Source organism: Myzus persicae, unplaced genomic scaffold, assembly GCF_001856785.1.
Source record: "Myzus persicae strain clone G006 unplaced genomic scaffold, MPER_G0061.0, whole genome shotgun sequence".
NCBI lineage: Eukaryota > Metazoa > Arthropoda > Insecta > Hemiptera > Aphididae > Myzus > Myzus persicae.
In genome coordinates this window covers 473227-487925 of record NW_019101135.1, presented here as the reverse complement: position 1 = coordinate 487925, position 14699 = coordinate 473227, and the positions used below count along the sequence as shown (strand labels likewise).

The 14699-nt window shown below is 31.2% G+C and overlaps 1 protein-coding gene across 8 annotated transcripts in view; it reads left to right on the top strand.

The window, feature by feature from the left end:
* Positions 1-12732, top strand: part of LOC111027871 (voltage-dependent T-type calcium channel subunit alpha-1G) — a 262059-nt gene extending 249327 nt beyond the window's left edge. For 3 of the 8 annotated variants that reach the window (XM_022306346.1, XM_022306344.1, XM_022306345.1), the window contains 10 exons: positions 3168-3386; positions 3551-3743; positions 3844-3995; positions 4241-4350; positions 4493-4623; positions 6190-6339; positions 7031-7323; positions 11083-11263; positions 11411-11607; positions 11681-12732. In XM_022306346.1, coding sequence (XP_022162038.1) covers positions 3168-3386; positions 3551-3743; positions 3844-3995; positions 4241-4350; positions 4493-4623; positions 6190-6339; positions 7031-7323; positions 11083-11263; positions 11411-11607; positions 11681-12205 — 2151 coding nt within the window. In that variant the 3' untranslated portion in view covers positions 12206-12732. The remainder of the gene's footprint in view (positions 1-3167; positions 3387-3550; positions 3744-3843; positions 3996-4240; positions 4351-4492; positions 4624-6189; positions 6340-7030; positions 7324-11082; positions 11264-11410; positions 11608-11680) is intronic. The other 5 variants (XM_022306348.1, XM_022306349.1, XM_022306350.1 and 2 more) reach the window with 3 other exon arrangements.
* The last annotated feature ends 1967 nt before the right edge of the window (positions 12733-14699 follow it).

Genomic DNA, 14699 nt, shown 5'->3' with positions numbered 1-14699 from the left:
TATTAAAATCTTTCTTACATTTAAAAGCAGTCATCTTTAATTTTTTTTAATTTTTTTAAAGTCACAATTAAATAAACGATCCATGCGTTTACTGATGAATTTATGTTCGATTGGCAGTTGCTTATTAGTGTACGATATTATTTACAAATAGTGATTGTGCACTGTCAGAATATATCGCCATTTTCCCTTTTAGTTATGAATTTATTCAAATTCTGATTGTTTAGTATAGGTACTTAAAGACCATATTATTAATTAACCTACTTAGATTCGTGATGCCATTCAATGGGTATCCTGTGTAAACTTCATTTTTCAATATAATAACTATCCTTTATTACTGTTAACCAAATGATGTTTTTGAACATTTTTTTTGAGTATCTAAATTAAAATATTTATTCAAACGATTAATTTCTGAATTGTTGAATTCCACATTGTGTGTATAGTATAGTGTATATGGTATATACTAAGAATAAGATACCTTAATCGTGGTTTTAAAATAATAAAAATAAATGGTTTAGTGTATCTAGTATTAATAAATACTAAAAGTATAATAAGTTATCCTTATAAACAACTGTTATAAATTTTATAACATAAATTGATCAATATAATTGCCTACTGTGATTATCAAATCATCATAGACTTTAAAACGTCGACCCCATTTCCATGAATCTATTGAATATTTTCCTAAGTACACAAAGTTAAATAACTTTAAAACAACTTGTGCAAATTTCCATTTAGTTAAGATACTTACTAAACAATCTTAAGGAGGTTTGAAGTACGAAAAATATATATCTTAGTTTTTGGACTGAATCACACAAGTGATTGTATTGGTATGAATTGATAACCATTACTAATTAGTCATTTGGAGGTATAATTCTACGGTTAACATCGACACATACTAAATCTGTAAACACCATGTCTGAGTGAATAAATAACTCGACGGCATGGTATAATCTGATATAACTCTGTGGCCGTTTCTATTAGATTCAGTTCGTACCTATTAAATCAAATCTGACGTTAAGTTTACTCGCGTTATACTTCGCGTTACAAAATAATATAGTTTGCGTGTGGTTTTGTCTTAATAGTTGTGTATATACGATGCCGCTTAAACACGAGCCAAAACCTAATGGAGTGTTATGTAGGTACTCGTGGAAATGTTGTGCGTCATAATGTAGCACCATATAACAGGCACCTACCAAGTATGTTAACTGTGTAAAATGCATTAATTAATAGATAGGTTGAATAGCATGATCAAAGTCGGTCGGTGTCAATACCAACTATAAAATAACAGTATAATGTTAAACTGATAAAGTTAATTTCTGCAACGCAGTTGTTGATTTTCTTAAAATCTAACACCAACGCCATAATAATTTTTCATAACAAATCAAAAAACTACCTTTTTCAGTTAATATGTTCAATGACTTGGTAGTTATAAAATAATGTGTAAAAAAATTTACTTCCGATTAATACATACTATCGATATATCGGCATCATTAAGACTATAAATCTAAAGAAGCTGCTATTACATCAACAGTTATAAATACTTCACCACCCACTCCTACTACCAAAGTACCAAATATATCTACTATAGAAATTTGCTACCCATAAATCACCCTTGAAATTGAAAAAAATATATATATCGTTGTAAGACCAATACATTTATTGTCCATTTCGGCATCTAAAATCAACTTGAATATACAGTATTTAGTATCTACTAACATAAACTGTTCCGATTGTCTCTTATTTTAAAACTCTATGAAAGAAGAGTTGAAAAATTAAAATTTATTTTTTTATTAATCAATCAACATAACCCGTATAGTTTATGGAAAAAAATAAGTTGAAAATTATGAATGATTTTAACCTGAGCTATTACATGTTTACCAGTTTATTATAGGACTGGCATTCTAATTAAACTACATGATACTGAAAATAACATAAATATAGAACATCTACTTTTTATGAATATTTTATACTACAAAAATATTCGATATACATTTTAAATACATAGCATGCGCCCTTCAATTATTTTATGGTCATGTGAAATCCTTAATTGAATGAACAATTCATTAACAGAATGTATGATTTAATCAAGTGCATGGTACATAATATATTTCTCAATTAATTAAAATAATTGGCATATCGGTGATTTTTATATTGCTACTTATCGATGAGTTCACTTCATATTAAGTGTTCGAATGGTGTTATTGAGGTCAGCTATAGTGTAGTACAAACATCAAGAGCTCATTGCCTGGTGCCATATACGATGTGCTTCAGTCAAATAATAATAGGTACAACACATCTCATCCAGCTGACTATAATATATTATATTAAAATTATAATTTTTGAGAAAGATAGAATATATTAAAAATACACATTTTAGGGCAATTCAAAAAATGTTACCCTATTGGTCTGGGTAATGTGTTACAGATAATACTATTAATATTTCTGACGCAATAAAACTTGTATTTTTTAAATGACTACATATATCGAATTAAGATAGGACTATTTTCGTCGTGCAACTTAGATTAATACACTTTATTTATCTCTTCAATTTACTGACTTGTTGATATTCAAATTTCCCTGCTTAAACTAATTTGTCATGTGGAGATATGTAACTTGTTTTATGAGAATTAAGAAAATTAAAAGTCAGGTGACGAAGGAACATTAAATAAAATAATAACAAATAATAATACTAATCGACTAAAAACTTACTTTAAAACGTGTTTTGCATTTTTTTTTCAAAAACAAATTCCTGTTAGTCAGTCAATTTTTTAGGTAGAAAAGTTTACTTATTGAAGACGATGTAATTAAAAAATTAGAGACATCTGAATTTTGTGATACTAATATTTGATTAATGTAAGTTTCATACTACAAATGCGTAAATAGTTTTGAAAATTTGTCAGAATGTGTGATCAATATTACCTAAGTACCCCCGTTGAAAATTCCGATTTCAATCTAAATTCATCCAGTCAAGCATATAAACAAACGTAGATAACATAGGATACTAACCTAACCTAACCGTGTAAGTGTTTAAGCGAAATACCTTGTATAATATAAATAGCTCAGCGCTATTATATTGTAATCCGTTGACGTAAAGACCATTTCCAGTACATATAAGAATAAAATTCGTCAGTCTCGAAAACAAATCGTTCGTTTTGTGTCCCGTGCAGCTTTTCAAAGGGACGTTTTTTCACTGCGAGGGCCCTAACATTAAACACGTGCGTGACAAAAAGGAATGCCTGGCTGACAAAAAAAACGCATGGGTCAATCAAAAATACAATTTCGACGATCTGGGCAAGGCGTTGATGTCGTTGTTCGTGTTGTCGTCCAGAGACGGTTGGGTGAACATCATGTACACGGGACTGGACGCCGTGGGAGTTGATCAACAAGTGCGTAGAATAAAATATCTTTCAACAGCAGTAATTTGCTGGTGTTAAAACGCGAGTTTTTAGTAGCGTAGCACGTGACATGCGTATACTATAATAATTAAGTTATGTAATAATTATTATTTTTAGAATTTTTCGTTTATTTATTTATTTTTTGTTTCACTCAGCCGATCGAAAATTATTCGGAATGGCGACTGTTGTATTTTATATCGTTCATACTGCTGGTCGGATTTTTCGTGCTCAACATGTTTGTCGGCGTGGTGGTCGAAAACTTTCACCGGTGCCGGGAAGAACAAGAAAAAGAAGAGCGAGTCCGGCGGCTGGCCAAACGGGCTAAGCAAATGGAAAAAAAGCGGAGAAGTGAGAGTTTTTGCAGGAAAATGCTTCTACAATACGAACAAAAAATAAACAAGCAAAATGATAATTAATTGAAAATGTTTTCGTTGTTTCGTGATTATAGAAATGCACGAGCCACCGTATTATAGAAACTACAGCAGCGCCAGACTGTTGGTGCACAGCGTAGTCACGTCCAAGTATTTCGATTTGGCCATCGCTGCCGTTATCGGTCTCAACGTGGTCACGATGGCACTAGAATTTTACATGATGCCTAAAGTAAGTGTATTTATAGACTCGATAGCTCTGGGAAATAATATTTGGTAAAGTTTTCAAGTTTTTCTCCCTCTATATATACTTTATATTATATTATAATATAATATAAATGTGGTGCACACATTCCACGTGTACTTAAATGGTATCGACCCGTATTTTTTTTTCTTTTTGTTTAACGTTCAAACTATATATTTGTAAATATGTACTTGAACAAAATAACCCCACTAGTATTCACCCTTTTTTTTCAGGCGTTGACTTACGCGTTGAAAATATTCAATTATTTTTTCACCGCAGTGTTCATACTGGAGTGCGTGATGAAAATGTTGGCACTAGGACTTCAGCTCTACGTGAAGGACAAGTACGTACACACATTGTACAGCCTCACAAAGGGTGGATGAGGAGAGGAGGGTTAACTTTGATTTTAATCTCAGCCCATACGCTTTTACATCATAATTTTGTATTGATATGACGTCACATACTACTATTATTATTCATTGTAGATGGAATATATTGGACATTGGCATCGTTATATTGTCCATAGTGGGTATCACGTTGGAAGAATTGGAATCGAAAATCATACCGATCAATCCGACCATCATCCGAGTGATGAGAGTCATGAGGATCGCTAGGGGTACGTAAAAATTATGTTAAAATAGAATTCACCAAACAGAGATGATGTAATATACTTTCATTTCATAATATACAATATACATAATTTAATATATACAGAGTAAATCTTTTATCACTACAATAATCAGTCAATCTATCAGAATACATTGTAAGCATTTAAATTTTAGATGAGCGGGGTGAATTTTCATAGGTGGAGTCCTTCAATAAATATTTTAATGGACTATTTCGCTCATTTAAAATTTAAATAACTAAAATTTATAAAAAAAAAAAATAGCAATAAGTATAATTTTTTTGTTCTTAATAAAACCACAAAAAATTGAGTAAAAAAATAAAATACTTATGGACGTAGAAAGTTTCAACTGGTTAGTGATAGAATATGGCCCTAGTATACTTAATAATATGTAACATGTTGCAGTATAGGGATGGCTATTTCCTATAATTAAATTTTCACTCTTGCGGGTGTACTCCAACTTACCACGTATTGACTACATTTCTACATATATAAGCCAATAATCTTCGAGTGTGTGTGTGTGTAAGCTTTGAGTGTTTGCATACCTTAAAACAACCAATTAGTGCAATAACGTTCGCTTCCACCGCAATATTTTATAGTAGGTGCTATGTATATGTACTAATATGTGTATTCGCTATAGAGACACGTTTTAGTATAGGTAATACTCCAATAATATGCGCGTGTGTTTTCGTTATGAAAATAAACATCGTTAACGCATTTCGTTATAACTTAAGTACCTATTACTATTACGTGCAACGACTTTGGGAATTAAACGAAAATCGGATTTTCCAATCCGAAACATTCATAAATCACAAAAAAGGTGCCAGCGGTGGCCGTTTACTCGTAGGTACATGTATGCTCTATGCATCTGTATATTATTATTTCGAGAAATGACACAATTTAAATAAGTATAAAAATAAATTTATTTGTTTGGGGAGTACGAATATTTAAATATTTTTCCCCAATTTTCGACAGTATAAATCTTTTGGGATTTACATTGTGCATAACTTAAGTCATTTGTTTAACTTGGTCTAGTTTATTTTACTGGCTTATATTTAAATCTGCAACCATTGGTACATATTTAAAATAATAATAACTAAGGTTTTTAGTTGATTGAAATACCGAATTATCCATTTTCCATTCGAATTGTTTTCAATTTGTAAAAAAAAAATTAACAAGTTCAATACGCAATTTGAGATTTTGAAAATAATAAGATGGATACGTACAAATTTCTACGAAAATATAACTATGTGATATATATATGTATAATGTATATATAATATATATATTATATACTGGGAGAATTGAAAATGTTAAATAAATAAACACTTTTCTTTTAAACTTTGAATTACATAAGATATTAAATTTCTTGTTTTTAAGATAATCATCATACCTATGTTGATATTATATTGTCATAAAAATAGTTCATGACGTCATAAAATATGTACATAAAGAAAATTATTATCATTATTATGTTGCACGTACATTATATACATACTATAACTATTATATTATTAAAGTATAGTATAATAATAATTTCTTTGGCTTTTTTTTCAGTTTTAAAGTTACTGAAAATGGCAAAAGGAATAAGAGCTCTTTTGGATACTGTGATGCAAGCATTACCTCAAGTAGGAAATTTAGGACTCCTGTTTTTTCTATTGTTCTTCATATTCGCCGCATTGGGCGTGGAATTGTTTGGAAGACTCGGTAAGTGCATTGAATTATTATATTGTCATAACGACATAATATGAAAATCTCATTTTTTTAAAAAACAAAAAATGTCTGTCAAGCAGTCTTTGTTAATAAAAACCATTTTGGGAGAAGAGGTAAAGGTTTATTGGTTTTAATTGCATATTTTAAATGCATTTTCATTGTTTTGAATTATGTTGATAAAACAAATCAAAATTTTGAACGAAATTAATTAACCTTATTTAAAAATATTCAAAATGTAAGATATTTTTTTAAAATGATTTATTTATGTATAAAATAAGGTTATTTCATAAAAAAAATACATTTTTTGAAATTTTAACAAAAAAATATTTGTTGTATTTCCTCGATACTGTCGTCTATTTAATTGTAAAATAGTGAAAAATCATATTTAACTAATTTTTAAAATGTATATTATTGCATAATAGTTCACCTCACATAATATAAATATTATAATATACCCAATGGCTCATATACAATATACATAGTTATACTTGATTTCATATGTTATCTTTTTAAGTGCATATTTAAATGCGCATTTCAACGCTTTTTTGACACATTAAGTCATCTCCGTTTCCTGGTCATAAACATATTATTATTATTATTATTATTATTATTATTATTAATATCCTTCAATGTCTGTGCATTAAAACGTATTATCATCAACGCATATCAAATGTATTATGCTTAGAGTGTAGCGACGAGCACTCATGCCAAGGCCTGGGAGAGCACGCTCACTTCGGAAACTTCGGCATGGCATTTCTGACGCTGTTCCGAGTGGCCACCGGTGACAACTGGAACGGCATCATGAAGGACGCACTCCGTGAGGACTGCGACAACTCGGCTGACTGCGTGAAAAACTGTTGCGTCGCTGACGGCATAGCACCCATGTTCTTCGTCATATTCGTGCTGATGGCCCAGTTCGTGTTGGTCAACGTAGTGGTCGCCGTGCTCATGAAACATCTCGAAGAGTCTCACAAACAGGTACGGAAATGCATTCCGTTAAACGCGGTGTTTTTTTACTCATTCCGTGGCATTTAATACTGTTTCCACTTCCACAATCTCTCTCCGCGTTTTTCCATAATATAATGTCAGCTTTTCATCACTTCTTTGTGCTCACGATATTTTTATATCGTTTTTGACTCGGTCTTCCAGCCGATGTGCACTCGATCGACCTTTATTAGGTTTCCGTGTAAGTTGGCAATGATACTCTTCATATATATACCCGGTCCCACGTTAAACGTACTTAACTATACATGTATAGCACATATTTATTATTCAGTGCCAAAAATATACATTTTTGATTTCTGAGTACCGTTATACACTTGTTCTGCCCAAGTCTACAACATCCGTTCTGGCTTTCTTATCCTTGCATGTTCATCGTGTCTTCTCCCACAAACAACTATTCAAGGTATCCATCGAATAACATTTTATCATGCACAAATATATAAGGGATCACATATTGGCATATTGATACTGTACTTTGTCTCTAATAAGGGTATATTAGACTATTTATTTTGTATACTATCAAACTCTCAAAACTGTGAGTAATTGCAACTGTCAGTTCCTATAAGTCTATACAACTGAAATGAACAATTTCACATTAATATCATTATAACATAACTATTTATAATTAAATAGTATTGTTTTATAAATAGGTAGTTAACTACATTTAGGAATAGTAATATTTATTAAGCAATACAAATTACTTAGTAAGAAAAGAAAAATAAGAAAATAACTCAGTTAATTATTATTAAATGGTGTAGTATAATATTCAACATAGTTGGTCGAAAAATAAGGGAATATAAAGCTTAAAAAAAATATTTTTAAGTGAATAAAATCTAATCTAATTAATATATAAAATGCAAATAATATTATGTATTATCATCATTATCAAATACAAAACCATATAAAATATAAATCAAAGTTTTATTTTAACATACTTCTTTAATGCAGCCTGCTACTTTCACCCATGTTTTAAGTAAATGTTGTAGCTATGGCCTGTTTCTCTTTTTGCGGTACTCAGTCATTTGATACTCTATATTATATTCAACCACCTTTTCCTAACTTCAAACGCCTATTTACAATGTATTATAAATTGTAAAACTATGTTTAAGGTACGGTAGGTATACGATTTATATATTATGTCTAAAACGTACACGTAATATTATATGCACGTTATGTATATTGTTTGACAAAATGGCTGAAGTGGTATAAAATATACAATTAGATGATTTATTTTTAATTAGTTACAATGCTATACGCATTGTATAAGCTAAATATTTTGGTTTTGAAAAGAAAAAAATATTTTTACACAGTTTGAAGGATACGAAAATGTATTAAAAATTATGATCAACAAGGGGACCTAATATAATTATATAAATAAAAGACCCGAAGCATTTTCGTAATATAATAATATATATTCATTAAATTTTGTTGTTAAAATTCTTTTAGACCAGCACTCGATTATTTAAATTATTTAACCATCATAATACTATTTATCATCACATTATGCATTTATATTGTTTGCTCTAAATTTACAAATATGACAACCTTTATTATAAATTATTATTATTGTTATAATTTGTGTTTTTCGTTCATGTTTTTCGGGTCAACTCATCCCCGCATCGTTGAGTACGTACTCAAAAGTTCCACGCAAAAACGGTAGAAGAAATTTAAATGAAAAATAACGACGCCGGTCAAAGTTATTGTCCACGGTACAAGATAATCATCTAAACAGTTTTTACATTTCACTCAGATCCCTTCAGACTATAAGACCACAAAAAAATATAATATACAACTCAAATTAGTTTAAAATTTTAAATATACAATTTATACATCAAAACAAAACTCTAATCTCTCGGGAATATGCGGACCGTCAATTAATCGATTAAGTTAAATAAATCATATCATTATCATTATTATTATTATTATTATTATTATTATGATTATCTAGATTATTCATCACAACTTTTCCTACCATCATAAAAATGTACGACTATAATATATTGTTTATAAACTTCGACTATAATATATTTTTGTAACCACCGTATAATACAATTTTTGTTCGAAATGTCTATATTATAATGTGTGTTGTGTGTATTTGTGTATAATTCGCAGTTCAGATAAAACTCTTGAGCTAATAAAATTAGAATTACGGATGTTTCAATTTGTATGCGGAGTGTTGAATAATATAATCTCCGTAAAACCGTTTATCCGTGTATACATAACACCCATAGCCAAGAAATGATATAAAATATATTACAATAATGCGTTTCTGTGTGCGGATATTCAGTTCAAATAACAAATATTGCGTATAGTAACAATAATAATATAAACGACGCCAAAGAAATAAAATGTTCGATTCGTAAAAAAAATATCATATAGGTACCCCCGTGTGTAAAACGTTCGTTCCATCAATAAATGCGTGTAAAATGTATTTTTTTTTTATTATTGCGAAAGAAGGTTTATTTACAATCTGTATTTATAGTAATACAATAAGCAAATGAGATAAAATGAAAACAAAAATAAATAGAAGGACATGAGAGGGAATACGCCCATTGGCGGGACTCCTAAAGAAAAGTGTATTACACTGGGTATATTCGAATAAAATTCAAGAACATTTTTCAAATACCTCCTCCTTCAAAACTATACTTGATATCAAATAAAACTCATCGCCGAAGCAGAACCACCAAATAAATCGAATTTGATTTTATCGGCTGAAAAATGTTGTGTATTATTATCGTTTACATTAAACGCGATCATAATATTATTATTACTATCATCATCTCGGTGTTTTTCCCGCAGGCAGCAGGTCTGGTCTGGAATCAGTAACTATGCTAATTACATAATATCGCGATAATACTATTATATACCCTCGTAATTTCTGTTGAAGATAGAAAATAAATGTTTTACCTACGCGTTTGAAATTATTGTTTCTGAAATTCTGTAAGAATCTAAAATTGCTATATGCTTAAATTTGAAATATTTTAGTTCTGACATGAGAATTAGTACACATCTGTTTTTAATATTCTCAGTCTGACACGCATGAAAGATGGTAATTAATAATGTGGTAGTGATTATACATTAATACGGTTTCATTCTGCTCGTAAGAGACAACTCGGCTGTGATCACTCAATTGAAAATAGTTTTTCTATTATCATAAATAATATATTTTTATTCAAATTGTCTGATAATTTAAACCTTAAAAATACACATAGAAATCCCATCCCATTATGTGATGTTGTTAGCTGTGATTTCAAATGCATTGGAACGATAAGTTTATTATATTATTATTATTTACATAATATAGGAGAAAAAATATAAATTTATATTTTAATAAGATATTATGGAAATTTAATGTGTGCAATGTAGTGATCCAGATCCCACCATTCACAAATCAATTTTTTTTAATATTTGGCACAATTTAACACAGCAACAAATTTTCCACGTGGTCATTTCAATACACTCGAAGACAGTTTAAAACTAAAAAATCAATTGAATTATGATTTATAGTACCTGTTTTTAAATATTATGTTCTTCGAAGCAGCAATGTAGCTATTTTGACTATACGATACGCCCTTTTACAAATTATTTTAAATCTTCAAGTATTAAAACAATATTCAGCGTTGAGTTTGGGTCTACAATTTATGATATTTTAAAATTTTAAGTATCTCTCACACAGGATGAAAAAAAATTAAGTGCCTAGAATAATAAATAATTTTAATTTTTCATTGTTTGTAGATGGAAGACGAGATGGACATGGAAGATCAGTTGGAGAGAGAAATGGCTGCAGAGGAAGAAGAACAATTGGTACAAATGGCCCTTGACCATGAGTACTCGATTCAAAATCCGCTGTGCAAAGAGTTTTCGCTACCTGCCGACTTTACCTTTAAAAGTTTGCCGCCTTCACCTCTATACCAAAGTAAATTAATCAAATCTATTCTAATATTATACCACATGGCATGAAAAAATATGAGATCAGTGTTTATAGTTTTCTATGGTCTCTTATGACAACTATTTGTTATAATCAACTTTTTGCTCACACTTTTTGTATTGTATTTGATAACAGGTCAAGGACGAAGATTTTCTTTCAATTCTTGGAGTGGTAGGATGACAGAACCGACTATCGTACCGTCGCAGAGGAGACGCCAGACCGTCCAGGAGTCGAACATGCTCGTCCCTCCAGCGCTCATGCCCACTTTCATGATTCCTCATTTCGAATCTAGGAACCGAAAGTTGTCCTTGAGCGCACAGCCCCGGAGTGATGTAACGCGATCCTAAATATTATAGGTTCACCCCACAGTAATACTATAGCATATTGTTTTTCATTCACCCGCAGGTCTCTCGGAGGGACAGCGTCCGAAGTTCCGGTTCACCGCGACCGGCGACGGACCAACCGGACGCCGCCGGTCAACGCCAACACCAGCAGCAGCCCAAGCAACAAATGCAACAGTTTACGGACTGGCAGTCGTCGGCTAACCAGGTGCAGCTTCAGGCGAGGTGCGTTTCGGAGGCGATCGCCGGCGGTCAGGCGACCGGAAGCGGAAACGGGCATCCGGGCCGTGGAGAACCGGCGGCGGGGGTGGCCAAGAACAGCACTGGAGCTGCGGTGTTGCTGGCCGTACCGGCGACGCCCAATCCGAACGCGCTGGCCGCTCCGCCACCCACTCCGCCGCCGTCGCTGTCCAAGTCGTACATCACACTGGCCATACCCGAGGAATGCGCCGTCGACGTACCACTTTTGCGGTCCCGTTTCCCGCTGGTCAGGCGGCCCGAAGATCCTACCTCGTCCGTTGCGACCGCCGCCGGTCCGGTCAACACTCTAGACGTGCGAATCGAGGCAAGCGTCAAGAGAAAGACTTGAGGAGCCCCCGCCTACACTATCGATGTAATGATGCTGTTATCATTATTATTATTACTATTATTGTTATCATCGTCGTCCTCGTTATCAGTATCATCGTCGTCGTCGACATTATTATTATTATTATTATTATTATTACTATTATTATTACGAAATTCGCACCTGGGTACAGACCATCGTCATTTGTGCAATTTTATCATTTTATTTCGTGTACGAAAATTCCCCTCAGGACCACGTCCACTGGGTGGCAAGAAACATGCACGCTCTGCAGAAAACATCTTATTATTCAGCAATAATGTTTTTGGAATCGTTTATATTGTTAGTACACAATAATTTCATGCGTCGAATACTTTGACTAACTGTAGAAATTATTAATTAGGTACCCATAAGATGCCTAACATACAACCTTCATAAATGTTGTGCCTTTGAACATAATATGACTAGGTATGATAAATTAAAAATAAGCCGTAATAGAATAAAATACAATAAATTATAAATAAATCAAATAATATGATAATATTATTATGTATTTTATTATTAAGTCAAAGTATATGCATAATATACCGTAAAATCGATTAATAATATTAGCGTACTGTCAACAAAAAAAATGCTATTTATGTAAATTAAAAAAATAAATAATCATTATTACACCAGCTAAAAGTAATATACGTACCCGATCGCGATGACGACGTAAAAAATCCGTCAATCAATCAATCAAATTTTTGACAAAACTAGAGGATCCGAATTATAAAAAAAACTTCATATAAGTTTCACCTTAAAATCGAAGTGTAACATTGTTGTTCTATGCCGTTTGAATTATTTTTTACCCTAAGTGATTTGCTTTTGCAAAATTTATGAACTCAACAAAACGCTGGTGGTCGGTGCCCGTGAAACGTGATTTTTAAGAGGCGTTTGCTTGTCGCAAGGTTGCTACCACTCGCTTGTCCGTCGAGCACGATTCATGTCAGGACGTGTCTATAATACGTAATCCAAATATATATTGTGTTTCACACCTGCTCTGATAGTTTCTCGTCGTCGAAAATAGGTATTATATACATTATAATATTATTGTCCGATATAATATTATAATTTATAATATTTATTGCTATCGACGATAAGCCCGTTTCGGTTGTAGACCCCTAATACATACACGTATAATATATTATACTCCCTATACCAGCTATTTATTATAATCCGATCATCCTATATTATGATAACAGCTAGGTATCGTAGTATTATGTGTGTGACTGTGTAAGAAGACTTATCGATTCAGCCAAAACATTTTGTTTTGAAAAAAGTTATACATCGATAACAGCGAGTCTTAAATTTATGAAAAAAAATGGTATACATTTTTGACTGAATTTGTATTTTACTAAATTTGTTCATTGATAATTAATTTATAACACAAGTCAACATAATGAGCATATTATGTTATACCTAACGTAATATTTACTTAAATCGTGATCAATATGATATATTGATATATGTATTTAGTACGTTATACAACAAATTTAGAATGTAATTAGTAGGTAGGTTTAATTTATTTAAAAAATATTTATAATTAAAAATTATGATGGACATGGTATATATCGGTGCGTTATACCTTGTACGACGAACCAACCAACATCACTTTTATACCTAGCTTAAAACTATTTAAACGTTTATATATTATTATTTCAAATAAGGTTTGACTGAATCAATAGCCAGCGGATTCGAGATATGACATTTGATTAGACATTATGAACTGTAGCCAGCTGAGTCGATACAAAATCAATGAAATCAATGTAAGCAGGACAATTCAATAACATTTTTTACCCGTCTGTATTTCAGCAAAACGAGTATAATTTATTGAATTATTATTAATCGATTTATTGTTAAGTGTTTCTCTGATGAATTCAATTTCTCTGGGTGTTAACGTTGAACTGTCTTAGACCTCGATGAATATGTACAAACAAAAATCAATAAAGTAGATAAAGTCATTATTTTGAATAGATATAGTTTAATTTGGGAAATTATTTTCTCTACTCTACATTATTGAAAAAAACCACTATCAAAACAATTTTTAGAAACGTCGTTATGAAATATGTAGATACCAATAACAATATAAGGCAATTAGATAAAAACTGTTCACCTCTTTCGATAATGTGAAAAAATATTAACTTTGTCATGTTGTACTGGCTTAGCACATGACGTGTGAACAATTGAGAGTGTTCAAAAACGTTTAGTTCAAAATTAGCAACGAGTGTTTTTATTTTTACTATTAATTTTAATCTTTTTATAAATAATTTTAATGTGAATTTCTAAAATCAATTATTGTATTATTACATTAATTTATCAATCAATCAATAGTAATAACAAATAAAGTTATTTTAATAAATTTTAATATGTAGTAGAATCCGTTGAATACAAAATTTGTTTACAAAATAATAACTTATGATAAATTGTTCCTCGGGCAATAACCTTAAACCTAAAATTCGCGACATTTCAGATTTTTGTT